At 47.9% G+C, this 13119-nt stretch overlaps 1 protein-coding gene across 6 annotated transcripts in view; it reads left to right on the forward strand.

Annotated features, from left to right (window-relative positions):
- The window catches only part of srgap1a (SLIT-ROBO Rho GTPase activating protein 1a), a 274720-nt gene that overhangs the window by 159564 nt on the left and 102037 nt on the right, over positions 1–13119 (forward strand). For all 6 annotated transcript variants that reach the window (XM_038781245.1, XM_038781239.1, XM_038781244.1 and 3 more), the window contains exon 4: positions 7146–7208. In XM_038781245.1, the coding sequence (XP_038637173.1) occupies positions 7146–7208 (63 nt within the window). The remainder of the gene's footprint in view (positions 1–7145; positions 7209–13119) is intronic.

Below are 13119 nucleotides of genomic sequence, written 5' to 3' on the forward strand. Positions count from 1 at the left end.
ATGATGTCAGTTTTAGAATGATAATTGGGAAAAGGTGTCCCGGATGACTGGAGCAGTTGAATTTTATTCGTGGAGTTGGAAATTAGAATCCTATGGTTATGTCTTCATTGGAAGTAATTCTTTTCTAGGTCACTGCACACACAGTTGAACTACCATACTTGTGATGAATGCAATTACGAATTGAAGTAGGCCATTCAACCCATTGGGGAGAACTTTACTAAACTGCACAAGGCGGGAGCAAGGTGGGTGGGATTCCAGTACAGTAGGTGGGAGCTGGGGCTGGTTTAGCTCACTGGGCTAAATCGCTGGCTTTTAAAGCAGGCCAGCAGCAAGGTTCGATTCCCGTACCAGCCTCCCCGAACAGGCGCCGGAACGTGGCGACTAGGAGCTTTTCACAGTAACTTCATTTGAAGCCTACTCGTGACAATAAGCGATTTTCATTTCATTTCATCAGCTCCCTGCTTTGCTTTGCCTTCAGTGATTTCACTGATAGCTGATAAGGGAGGGCCGAGATTACCTGCCACAAGGAGATGGGAAGCCAATTTGAATATGTAAAGGCCCAATGAAGGGTCTTTTGACCAGGCCATCAACAATCTGACAACAAACTGATCTACTCCCCCCCCCCCCCCCCCCCCCCCCCCCCCCCAACCCCACAAGGTGCGGTGGCTGTTATGACTCTCTCAAAGACCACAGAGAATTGCCGTTTGATCTCCTCATGTGGTTTGTGAACTGCTGCTGTCCATCTGTTGGAGGAACGCCCACATTTGTGGTAGTGAGGGGGTTTCAGGAGTTTGACCCAGCGACAGAGAAAATGATATATTTCCAAGTTAGGCTGGTGTGTGACTTGGAGGGGAATTTGCAGGTGGTGGTGTTCCCATGTATCTGGTGCCCTTGTCCTTCTAGGTGGTAGAGGTTGCAGATTTGCATGGTGCTGTGCTTGGTGAGCTGCATCTATAACTGTTGCTTTTCTTACAGTGCAGGGCGAGTCCATGGCACTGACAGCCAATGGAAAGGGAATAGTTTCTCTTTAAAATTTTGCAAAGTACAAAGTCAAGATATGTTTACCATAGAGATATTAGACTGGATTCTCCGAGCCCCGGGCCGTAGAATCACCGCACCCGCGTCCCGACGCTGGCATGCGATTCTCCTAGGAGGTCCAGAATCCCCTGTGGGGTCCAGAATCGATAGTGCCCACGTCCGTTTTGTGCCGTCGTGAAACTCAACGGCATTCATGACGGCGCGAACACTCTGCCTCCATTTTGGAGAATCCCACCCCTTATGTTCCTGTGCGGCATGTTGACACTGCTGCCCCAGTGCCAGGGACCTGGGTTCGATTCCGGCTTTGGGTGACTATGTGGAGTGAAAGTTCTTCCCGTGTCTGTGTGGGTTTCCTCCGGGTGCTCCGGTTTCCTCCCACAATCCAAAGATTTGCAGGTCAGGTGGATTGGTCATGTTCAATGCGCAGGTTTATAGACATAGGTGGGGGGAGTGTGCCTAGGTGGAGTGCTCTTTTGGAGGTTCAGTGCAAACTTGGATGTACCGAATGGCCTCCTTTTGCATTGTAGGGATTCTATAGTTTCTATGTTAATGCATTCCTTGAGGTTTCATCACATGACTCTTCCCCCCCCCCCCCTCCCCCCCCCCCACGCTCCAGCCATTAGTCTGCCAACACATCCATCATTGTGACGTACTGCCTTCCTACACCATTTGTAAAGCAAAAAGATGATGCTTGACCACCAGCCAGACTGTCGTTTTCCCCCTAATTTTCGATATTTTAATAACCTGGTAAAGAGAAATATTCGAGAAAATTGCAAAAACGAACTCCCTTTTTTAATGTCCCAATGAGTTTTCTCCAGAGCTGCACACAGCTGGGCCCTGGAGAGTGATTTTCAATTGCTGGAGACTCCAGGCCAGTCCTGGAGGACTGACAGTCCTGAGGGTGTGCAGCAGGCTGGGACATCCTGTGGGTCGAAATGGCAAGCTGGAGAAGTAGATTTCTTCCTTTTTGTTTGCTTTTTATAATCCTTTGAAGATAAGTTCTGTAAAATGTAAAGCCCCGGGGCCGGACAGGTATCCGGTGGAGTTTTACAAAAGATTTGCCGGGATAGTGGGGCCGGTGCTGGTCAGGGTCTTTAACGAGGCAAGAGACAGAGGGAGTTTACCCCCGACGATGTCGCAGGCCACCATCTCGCTTATTCTGAAACGGGATAAGGACCCGGAGGCTTGTGGGTCATACAGGCCAATCTCTTTGATCAACATAGACGCCAAGTTACTGGCCAAGATCTTGGCGACCAGAATTGAGGACTGTGTGCCGGATGTAATTGTGGAGGACCAAACCGGGTTTGTGAAGGGGAGGCAGCTGGTGGCCAACCTAAGAAGGCTGCTCAAGGTGATTATGATGCCCCTGGAGAGTAGGGAGGTAGAGATAGTGGTAGCCATGGATGCTGAAAAGGCTTTTGACCGGGTCGAGTGGGATTATCTATGGGAGGTACTAGGACGGTTCGGGTTCGGGGCGGGGTTCATCGACTGGGTTAGGATATTATATCAGGCCTCGGAGGCGAGTGTAAGGACGAACAGGACGACATCGGACTACTTTAGACTGCACTGTGGGACAAGACAGGGCTGCCCTCTCTCCCCTCTGCTGTTTGCGCTGGCCATAGAGCCACTGGCAATTGCACTGAGAGCTTCTAGGGGCTGGAAAGGGTTGGTCCGGGGGGGGGGGGAATGGAACATAGAGTCTTGTTCTACGCAGATGATCTGCTGTTGTATGTATCGGACCCAGTGGTGGGGATGGTCGGTATTATGGAAATCCTGAGGGAATTTGGCAGGTTTTCAGGATATAAATTGAACATGGCTAAGAGCGAGATGTTCGTAATTCAGGCGAGGGGGCAGGAGAGTAGACTGAAGGGGCTGCCGTTCAGGCTAGTGGGGGAGAGTTTCCGATATTTGGGGATTCGGGTGGCATGGGACTGGGGCAGGTTGCATAAGCTCAACCTATCCTGAATGGAAGCTGAGGATATGCAGACCGAGGAACTGGGGCGAAATTCTCCGACCCCCAGCAGGGTCGGAGAATCGCCTGGGGCCGCCTAAAATCCCACCCCCGCCGTGGCAAAGATTCTCCGCCACCCGGGAAGTGGCGGTGGCGGGAATCTCGCCACTCCGAACGGAGAGGCCCCTGCGGTGATTCTCCGGCCCGGATGGGCCGAAGTCCCGCCGCTGGGAGGCCTCTCCCGCCGCCGAGGTTTGAACCACCTCTGTAACGGCGGGATCAGCGGCGCGAGCGGACCCCCGGGGTCCTGGGGGGGGCGGGGGGCGATCGGACCCCGGGGGGTGCCCCCACGGTGGCCTGGCCCGCGATCGGGGCCCCCGCTCAGACTCCGGGCCAGTGCCCTGGGTGCACTATTTCTCTTCCACGGCCTCCGCCATGGCGGAAGCGGAAGAGAAACCCACATCGCGCATGCGCCGGTGGTTACATCAGAGGCAGCTGGCCGCTGACGTCACCGCCGGCGCATGCGCGGACCGGCGAAAGCCTTTCGGCCAGCCCCGCTGCCGGGGGCGCCGGTTTTTTGCGCCAGTCTTCTGGTGCCAACCGCTCCGGCGCGGGGCTGGCCCCCAAAGGTGTGGAGAATTCCCCACCTTTGGGGAGGCCCGACCCCTGAGTGGTTGGCGCTACTCCCCTACTCCGGGACCCTCCGTCACGCCGGGTAGGGGAGAATCGAGCCCCTGAAGCCTAAATGGGAGGAGGAGCTCGAGGACTGTATTTGGGCAGAAGCCCTGAGCAGAGTAAACACGACCGCAACATGTGCCAGGCTCAGCCTGATCCAGTTTAAGGTCGTGCACCAGATCCACATGACGGTGGCCCGGATGAGCAGATTCTTCGGGCTGGAGGACAAGTGTGCTAGATGCACCGGAGGGCCGGCTAACCGTGTGCACGCGTTCTGGTCGTGCCCTAAACTCAGGGGGTTGGCAGGGTTTTGCAGATGTCATGTCCCGGGTATTGAAAACTAGGGTGATAATGGAGGTGGCAATCTTTGGGGTTTCGGAGGACCCGGGAGTCCAGGAAGAGAGAGAGGCCAACGTTCTGGCCTTTGCTTCCCTGGTAGCCTGGCAATGAATACTGTTAGCATGGAGGGACTCAAAGCCCCCGAGGGCTGAGGTATGGCTATCGGACATGGCGAGCTTTCTTGGCCTGGAGAAAGTCAAGTTCGCCTTTTGAGAGGTTCGCTATTAGGGTTCGCCCGAAGGTGGCAGCCATTTATTGACTTCTTCGCAGAGGAGGAAAGCGCGGGGGGGGGGGGGGGGGGGGGGGCTAGGGCTAGGGTAGTGAACGAAGCCGTGGTTTGCACTGTTTAATTTGTGTCTTGACATTTTTTTGTATTGTACAATGTCACCTTTTTTTATATGCCTAAAATACCTTAATAAAATTGTAAAAAAAAAAAAGGTCTGCAAAATATGCTTAATTAGTTCAAATTCCTTTGGAACCAGGCAGTCTTTACCTCAAATAAGAGCAGAGGATGCTGGAAAAACTCAGCAGATCTGGCAGCAGCTATAAGGAGAGAGTCCTGGGGCGGTGGAACATGCAGGAGTAGGCCATTCGGCCCCATGAATTGCTCTGGCATTCGACAAGATCTTGTTGATGTGGTTGTGGTGTCAACTCTACTTTACTGTTTACCCTGCCGTAATTCTTGACTCCTTTCCCTATCAAAGATCTGTCTAACTCGGCCTTAAATATAGTCGATGACCCAGCCTCCACCACTCTCTGGGGAAGAGAATTCCACAGGTTCATGACCCGCTGAGAGGAAACATGTTCCCCATCTCTTTGTGAAAAGGAAGACATCTTAATCTTAAACTGTATCCCCCAGTTCCAGTGTCCCCGGTGAGAGGAAAGGTCCTCCCAGTATCCACCCGGTCAGATTATCTCAGGATCTCATACTTTTCAATCGGATATCGATACGTAGGAAGTTTACAGTACAGAAGGGGATTGTATCGGTGTCGGCAAACTAAACCTAATTCCACTGGCAGTGTCTCTTCTATTATCTACTTCAAATACTTGTCAATCTTTTCCTTTAAAGTTGCAGTAGTGTGTGAGGAACGGCAGTGGGCATGCGGCAGCCCGATATTAACTAACATAAGCCAGGATCTCGCAGCCAAAATACTCTTGGGAATTTTACAGCTCTGGAAAGCAGTCACTATTTCAAATGTGGCATAACTAAATCCCACAAGTGGAACTGTGATGACACTTGGAGAGGCAGTGGCACAGTGGTATTGTCACAGTTAATGATACTGTCACTGGTCTGGTAATCCAGAGACTCAGGATAAAGCCTCGGCGTCTGGGCCCGAATCCCACCACGACAGATGTGAAATTCAATAAAAATCAGGCATTAAAAGTCTAATCATGATGACCATGAAACCATTGTCGCAAAAGCCCATCTGGTTCACTCGTGTCCTTCAGGGAAGGAAATCTGCCATTCTTACCTGGTCTGGCCTACATGTGACTCCAAACCCCCAGCATGTGGTTGACTCGTAACTGCCCTCTGAAATGGCCCAGCAATCCACTCAGTTCAAGGGCAATTAGGGAAGGGCAATAAATGGCCCATGTCCCATGAAGGATTATATTGGAAATTAAGTGATGTTGGTTGAAGGATATCTCGAACAATGGAGATCTCCCCTGCTCAACTCAGAAATTGTGCCTTGGGGGACTTTCAGTTGAGCTGTGTACTTTGAACACCAACAGTACTGTTTGTATTCAGGCCCTCATCAATGCTGACACCATCGCCTCATTAAAGGACGTGAGCCTCTGGGGAAGTGGAATGAGACCGCCCTGCTTGGATGTAGATGAGCAGGCTGCACCTGTCAGCTTCTTTTGTTGTAATGATAATCTTTATTAGCGTCACAAGTAGGCTTACATTAACACTGCAATGAAGTTTCTGTGAAAATCCCCTTCTTGTCACACTCCAGCGCCTGTTCGGGTACACTGAGGGAGACTTCAGAATGCCCAATTCACCTAAGAAGCACGTCTTTCGGGACTTGAGAGGGAAACGGGGCACCCGGAGGAAACCCACACAGACACAGTGAGAACGTGCAGACTACGCCCAGACAGTGACCCAAGCCGGGATTCGAACCTGGGACATTGCCGCTGTGAATTATTATAGAATTTACAGTGCAGAAGGAGGCCATTCGGCCCATCGAGTCTGCACCGGCTCTTGGAAAGAGCCCCCTACCCAAGGTCAACACCTCCCTATCCCCATAACCCAGTAACTCCACCCAACACCAAGGACACTAAGGGCAATTTATCATTACCAATCTACCTAACCTGCACATCTTTGGACTGTGGGAGGAAACCCACGCAGACACGGGGAGGATGTGCAGACTCGGCACAGACAGTGACCCAAGCCGAAATCGAACCTGGGACCCTGGAGCTGTGAAGCAATTGCGCTATCCGCAATGCTACCGTGCTGCCCTGAAGCCACAGTGCTAACCACTGTGCTACCATGCTGCCCATTTTCAAACTATCTCTTCTCCTGGATTCTCGCAAACATCTCCGGCGATGGGATTTTTGCAAGCATACCTTCTTTTAATAAGAATAATTAAATCTCTGGATTTGGACATTGCTGATGGCCAGCATTTGTTGCCCTTGCGAAGGCGTCTCCTTGAGCTGCTGCAGCTCTTGTGGTGAAGGTTCATCTTTATGTAAATGATGTGAATGATTAAACCAGCCTGGCTTGCTTTCAGATTTAATAGAATGCTTCCAATTAGTTAAAGGGCTTTTTTTTATTTGATTGACTCGTCCATGCACTTAAGCTTCAGTGGTTACAAGCTATTGGAAATGCAGAACCTCCATCAAGATAGCAAAAGTATTGTCTTTGTAAAATGTTGCTCAGCACATAGTAATGATTTATATTAATCTGATAAATTTGAACCATATTATAGTTTGTGTCAGTGAAACCCCTTCTAATACCTGATTGCATAATATTTTCTGATCCAGCTCCCTTTTAGATTAAAAAAAAAAAGACTTTTTTTGTTGAAGTGCTGTTATTCGTTGGCAGAGCAGCAGGGAATAAATTCTGGATTTATTTTTTCTCTTAATGTGAAGTGACATCTGTGTGCTCGGCAATCGAAGTGAAAAATGCGTTTCTCTTTTACAGAGCAAAGAGATTGGATTCCAGTTACACGAAGATTTAATGAAGGTTCTCAATGAGCTGTACACGGTAAGGAGCATTCGTGGCACTAGAGCTGCCTCAACAAACTAGTTGTCAAATGTTTCACTGTCCGCCTCTCCTCGCCTGGGCGATATGGGTCAGCCCAAGGTGAGTGAAAGGGGTAACCAGACACGTGACTCTACCCATTTTGAGTGGGTGTCACATTGACAGCAATGAGCAGTCACTCCTGAAGCAACTGATAATGCACAGCGGGCAGATGGCTTTGTTTCTGGAAGACACATGGGACTACAATTGACTACAAGTAGAGGGAAGTGTGAATCATTGTAGTCTTAGCAATATTGCATTTTGTTTTCGTGCTCATTTGTGTTAACCTGTGGGAAGCAGTGGCGTAGTGGTATTGTCGCTGGACTAGTAATCCAGAGACCCAGATTCATGCTCTATGGACCCGGGTTCGAATCCCGCCCTGGCAGATGGTGAAATTTGAATTCAATGAAAATCTGGAATTAAAAGTCTAAAGGTGACCATGAAACCATTGACGATTATTGTAAAAACCCACCTGATTCATTAAATGTCCTTGAGGGGAGGAGATCTGTCATCCTTACCTGGCCTGGCCTACATGTGACTACAGATCCATGTGATCGACTGTGAAATGCTCTCAGGGGTGGGCAATAAAAGCTGTCCCAGCCAGCGACGCCCACATCCCATGAACGAATAAAATAAAAAGTTGACCAGTCCACTACTATTTAGCTCAGTTGGCTGGACAGCTGGTTCATGGTGCGGAGCGAGGCCAACAGCCTCGGGTTCAATTCCCGTACCGGCTGAGGTTATTCACGAAGGCCCTGCCTTCTCAACCTTGCCCCTCGCCTGAGGTATGGCGATCCTCAGTTTAAACCACCACCAGTCAGCTCTTCCCCTCAAAGGGGAAAGCAGCCTATTGTCATCTGGGACTATGACGACTTTACTATCTGCCAGCAATATTTTTATTACAAAGAGTGTATTCCTTGTTTCTTGCAACTAATGTCTCAGCCCAGCTGCTGCCTCATCCATGACATCATTTGCTTATAGACTTGATTATTCCATAAGACCTTAAGACATAGGGGCAGAATTAGGCCATCTGGCCCATCGAGCCTGCTCTGCTATTCAATCATGGCTTATTCCAATCCTGGCCTATGTTTTAACTTGCACCTAGACCTGTTCCCCTTTCTCCTCTGTGCTGGCTGACCTACACGGGCTCCCCATTAAGCAACAACTTGATTTAAAATTTAACATCTTTGGTTTAAAATACCTTCATGGCTTTAGCTCTGTAATCTCCTACAGTCTTCTAACCCTCTCTGATATCGGTGCTCCTCTAATTCCGGCCTCACGAGCATCCTTGATTTTAATCGCTCCACCATTGGTGGCCAAGCCTTCAGCTGCCTTGGGCCTAAAGCTCTGGAATACCCCCTCTACATCTCTCCATCTCTCACTCCCTCCTCCTATAGGTTTTTCCGTGACACCTCCTCCGAACCAAACTCCCCCACTCCGATGTTTTGCGGAAGTGGAAACGACCTGCCATTGGCCAGCAGCAGAATCCTCCGGTGCCGTCGCTCTCAGCGGAGTTTCCCCTTGTTCACACCCTCCGCTGTCAGAGAACCCGGCTGGCGACCGGAAGGTACTGCTACCGGGAATGGACGGAAAATCCCCCCCCCCACATCTCTTGGTGGTTTTGTATCATATTTTGTTTTATAATATTCGTGCGAAGACCCTTGGGGTTTTTAATTATGTCAAAGACACCATATAAATATAAGCTAGTGCTGTTATTTTAACGGCCTCATCCACTGGCTTTTATACCTTTTTACAGAGCAATACGTGATGGTAATGGTTAGCTCATATTGCTCTTAAGAAGCGTTGCTAGGTTTCCAGTCCATGCGTAGTATCCTCAATCACACATCATTAAACAGTCTTCAGGATCACTTACTGCAGTCACCGTATAGGTAATGTGTTGAAGGCAGGCGGCATAGTCAGCAAAAAGCCATACCATTGTCGCGATTGTGAAAGCACCATGCACAGGATAAATCCAGAATGGGGCATAACCGTGGTGGACTACCCTTCAATAAGGAGCCTTCATTGGTTCTGCGTTAAACCAGGGCCTGGCTGGAGATACGGCTTCAATTTCAACATGAAGCCAACATTGTTGAAGAAAGCAAATGCAGCCTCAGAGCCCAGAGATGTGATCTGGCTTATTTCTGAAATGCCTGAGAATGAATAAATCCAATGTTTTATCTTTTAATGGTTGCTGGGAAGGTGCACTGATTTATGGTACGTTAGCGCTTCGATTATGTTGATTGCACATTTTGAGAGTGATATTAAATTAATATTCAGTACTCCAGATCGATGTCCCAGCTTCCAATCTTTGTTCTCGCTATTAATCCCCTGGTGACTCTCAACCCGGTTTTGCTGGTACTGACTGCAGCAGTTCACTTTTACATGGAAATCAGTCTGATCAACAGGGATAAGGAAACGAGGCTTGACAAGCAGATTGTCTGGAAATATAAGTCTTTTCGTTCAACATGTGCTTAGGACTTGACCGGTTTGGGAGAAGCTTATTTTCAGGTGCTATTTGAAATTAATCGGTAACATTTAATTGTTATCAAATATGATAATTACAAATCAAATATTCAAGTCTTGTTATGGAAAAATCTTGTTTTGCTTCATTGGGAGAAAGAATATTGTCTCATTTGCTTTGTCTAATTTACTTGGTGTTAATCTTATTAGCATAATTAATGTCGTTCAAAGAATCCGCAAGGGAGGATTTATGCACTTTCTATTATTAATGCAAATAAATGGATGAATCATTTTCACAAGGGTGCTGGTTTATCTAACCGTTTGTATTAAATATTCATAGATTCTTTCTCATGTTATCAACTTCCTTCCTGGTTTACTCTTCTAGAGGCAGAAGCCTGCCCCATGGCCTTGCCCCACAGGCAAGAAGGCTGAGGGGAGATTTGATGGAGATCTCGAAGATCATGGCCGGGAAGAAGGCCATTTGGCCCATTGTGTCTCTGCAGGTTATTTGAAAGAACTGGTCAAGAATAGCCCCATACATGTTTCCTTTTATGTTCAATCTCCTTTTGAAAGTTCCTTTTTGAATCTGTTTCCATCACTGCCCCAAGCAGGGACGATGGTGCTTTAGTGCTGATGTCACTGGACTAGTAATGCAGAGGCCCAGGCTAGTGCTCTGGAAATCTGGTTCAAATCCTGCCACGGAATTAAAATTCAGAAAATAAAATCTGGAATTAAAAACTAGTCTCCGTATTGGTGGCCACAAAAATATAATTGTTGTAAAAACCCATCTGGTTCACTAATGTCCCTTCGAGACGGAAATCTGCCATCCTTACCCGGTCTGGCATGCATGTGACTCCAGATCCACTGCAATGTTGTTGACTCTTAAGTGTCCTTAAATTAAGAATGGACAACAAATGCTGGCCTTGCAGTGAAAGAAAAAGATTTTTAAAAAGCAGCGCATTCCAAATCGTAACAACTTGTGTGGTATTTGGACAATGTCATTTGGTAAGTAAGCCTTGGGCCTTGAACAGCTGTGTCCAATCCTGTCCTCAACTGCAACACCCCCATCAGATCTCTATGTTCCTTCTGTAATGTTGGCTTCTTTAGGATCCTCAATTTCCATATCTCCACCAATGGTGACTGTTCCTTCAGCTGTCTGACTGTCAGAGGTGGAAAAGTGCTTGAATCCAAAATAGTTAATAACGGAGCACTTGGCAAACAGTGGCAGGATCACGCTTGACAAATTGCTGGAATTTTTTGAAGATGTAACTAATGAAGTTTTTTTAAATAAATTTAGATTACCCAATTATTTTTTCCAATTAAGGGGCAATTTAGCGTGGCCAATCCACCTACTCAGCACATTTTTGGGTTGTGGAGGCGAAACCCACGCAGACACGGGGAGAATGTGCAAACGCCACACGAACAGTGACCCAGAGCCGGGATCGAACCTGGGACCTCAGCGCCGTGAGGCGGTTGTGCTAACCACTAGGCCACCATGCTGCCCTGTAACTAATGGAGTTGACGAGGGGAAGCCAGTGGATGCAGTTTATTTGGACTTTCAGAGTGCTTTCGACAAAGTCCGACAAAAGCGATTAGCATGTAAAGTTAAAATTCAAGAGATTGGGTATTGATTTAGATAGAGACAACAAAGAGTAGGAATAAACTTTTTTTTTCTCCAAGTGATAGGCAGTGAAGTGACTAGTGAGGTACTGTAGGTGTCAGTTCTAGGACCCCAGCTATTAACAATGTATATTAATGATTTTGGATGAGGGAACTAATTTGCAGATGACACAAAACTGGGTGGGAGGATGAGCTGTGAGGAGGATGCAGAAATGCTTCAGTGTGATTTGGGCAAGTGGAGTGAGTGTGCAGATGCATGGCAAATGTAGCATTATGGTCCACCAAATAAGATACAGGCCTGGACCTTGCTACCCTTCTCCCAGGTAACCATGTTGGTCCAATACCGAGGTTTCTGACAAAAACCAAATCATCTGCTTTGACAGATCTGTTACCTTTCGTTGAGTCATGGTATTTATTTTGCATAACTTGCATCACCTCCACCCTCCCTGCCAAATTGGGGAACACCAGGTCCAGCCGAGTTCGGAGATGACAGTTCATTAATAGTTCCGCTGCTGTGACCCCAGTGGTAATGTGGCGAGTGGTGTTGTATGAAAGGAGGAAATTGGCTAGCTTGAGATGCAATGGCCTATCTGGCTGCCTTTTCATGGTGGATTTGAAAGTTTGCACCGCTCTTTCGACCAGGCCATCCGAGGCCTGATGATAGGGCTATAGGGATGTGCTGGATATTTTTGGCCGGTACAAAAGCTGGAACTCCTCCCCTGTAAAAGAGGTGTCGTTATCCGAAACTTCTAGGAGGCTTTCGATCATGAAAATCCATCAAGCTTCGATGGTGGCTGCCAAAGTCATTCTACACATTTCTTGGACATTTAACCACATGTAGTAGGCATCCACCAGTGCCAAGAACATTTTTCCTTGGAATGGGCTGGCAAAATATGTATGGAATCTTGTCCATGAGAGACCTGGCCATTCCCATGAGGCAGTTGAGCAGCAGGGTCTGTTGTGACTGGCAAAAGTAACACTGGTAGACCAGATTCTTGAAGACTTTGTCAGTGCCTGGCCACCATATGGAGCTCTTGGCCAACTTTCTCATTTTGGTCTGTCCAGGTGTTCATTATGCAATTCCTATAGTAGTGACTCTCTTGCTGGGAATGGTACCACTACCTGGGACCCCTCAAAGCAATAGTTCATTGTGTACTTTTATTGTTGCATATTTCTGGGGTTATTCATCTAGCTCTAGTTGTAGGTAAGCATGACTCAAGTCAAGTTTTGTGTCTGTGAAGCCTCCCGTCAGCTTTGCATAAAGATCTTCTATCCTAGAGATAAGGTACTTGTCGAGTTGGGCTACTTGGTTTATGGTGAGTTTGTAATCATTGTAGATCCTGAGGGTGCAGACAAGTTTTAGGACAGGAACAATAGGGGCTGCCCATTTGGAGAACTGTGCCAGCTTTATGATTCCTAATTTCTCCAATCGTGTCAATTCGGCATCCACGTTCTGATGCAGAGTGCATGGGGGATGGGCTGAGCTCTGAAGAATTTTGCTGTGGCTTTGGGTTCACATGGATTTTGGCACAGACCCCTTGTGTTCAGCCCAGATCATTAAAAAAAAATGTCTCTGTACTTGCGCAGGATCTCTTGAAAAGTATCATACGTTATTTTGAATATTTATGGGCAATTTAGCTTTATCCGTCAACGCCAGTCCTGCCTCATGAGGCTTGGCACCTGATCTTCTACAAAATCATGGATAAATGAGCAGATTGGTGTTGATTAAGACACCAGTGCGGTTATGGTACCTAATGCCTGTGGGGCTTCCCCCATATAAGTCGCTAACTTAGCA

This window comes from Scyliorhinus canicula, chromosome 20 (assembly GCF_902713615.1).
Source record: "Scyliorhinus canicula chromosome 20, sScyCan1.1, whole genome shotgun sequence".
NCBI classification, from domain to species: domain Eukaryota; kingdom Metazoa; phylum Chordata; class Chondrichthyes; order Carcharhiniformes; family Scyliorhinidae; genus Scyliorhinus; species Scyliorhinus canicula.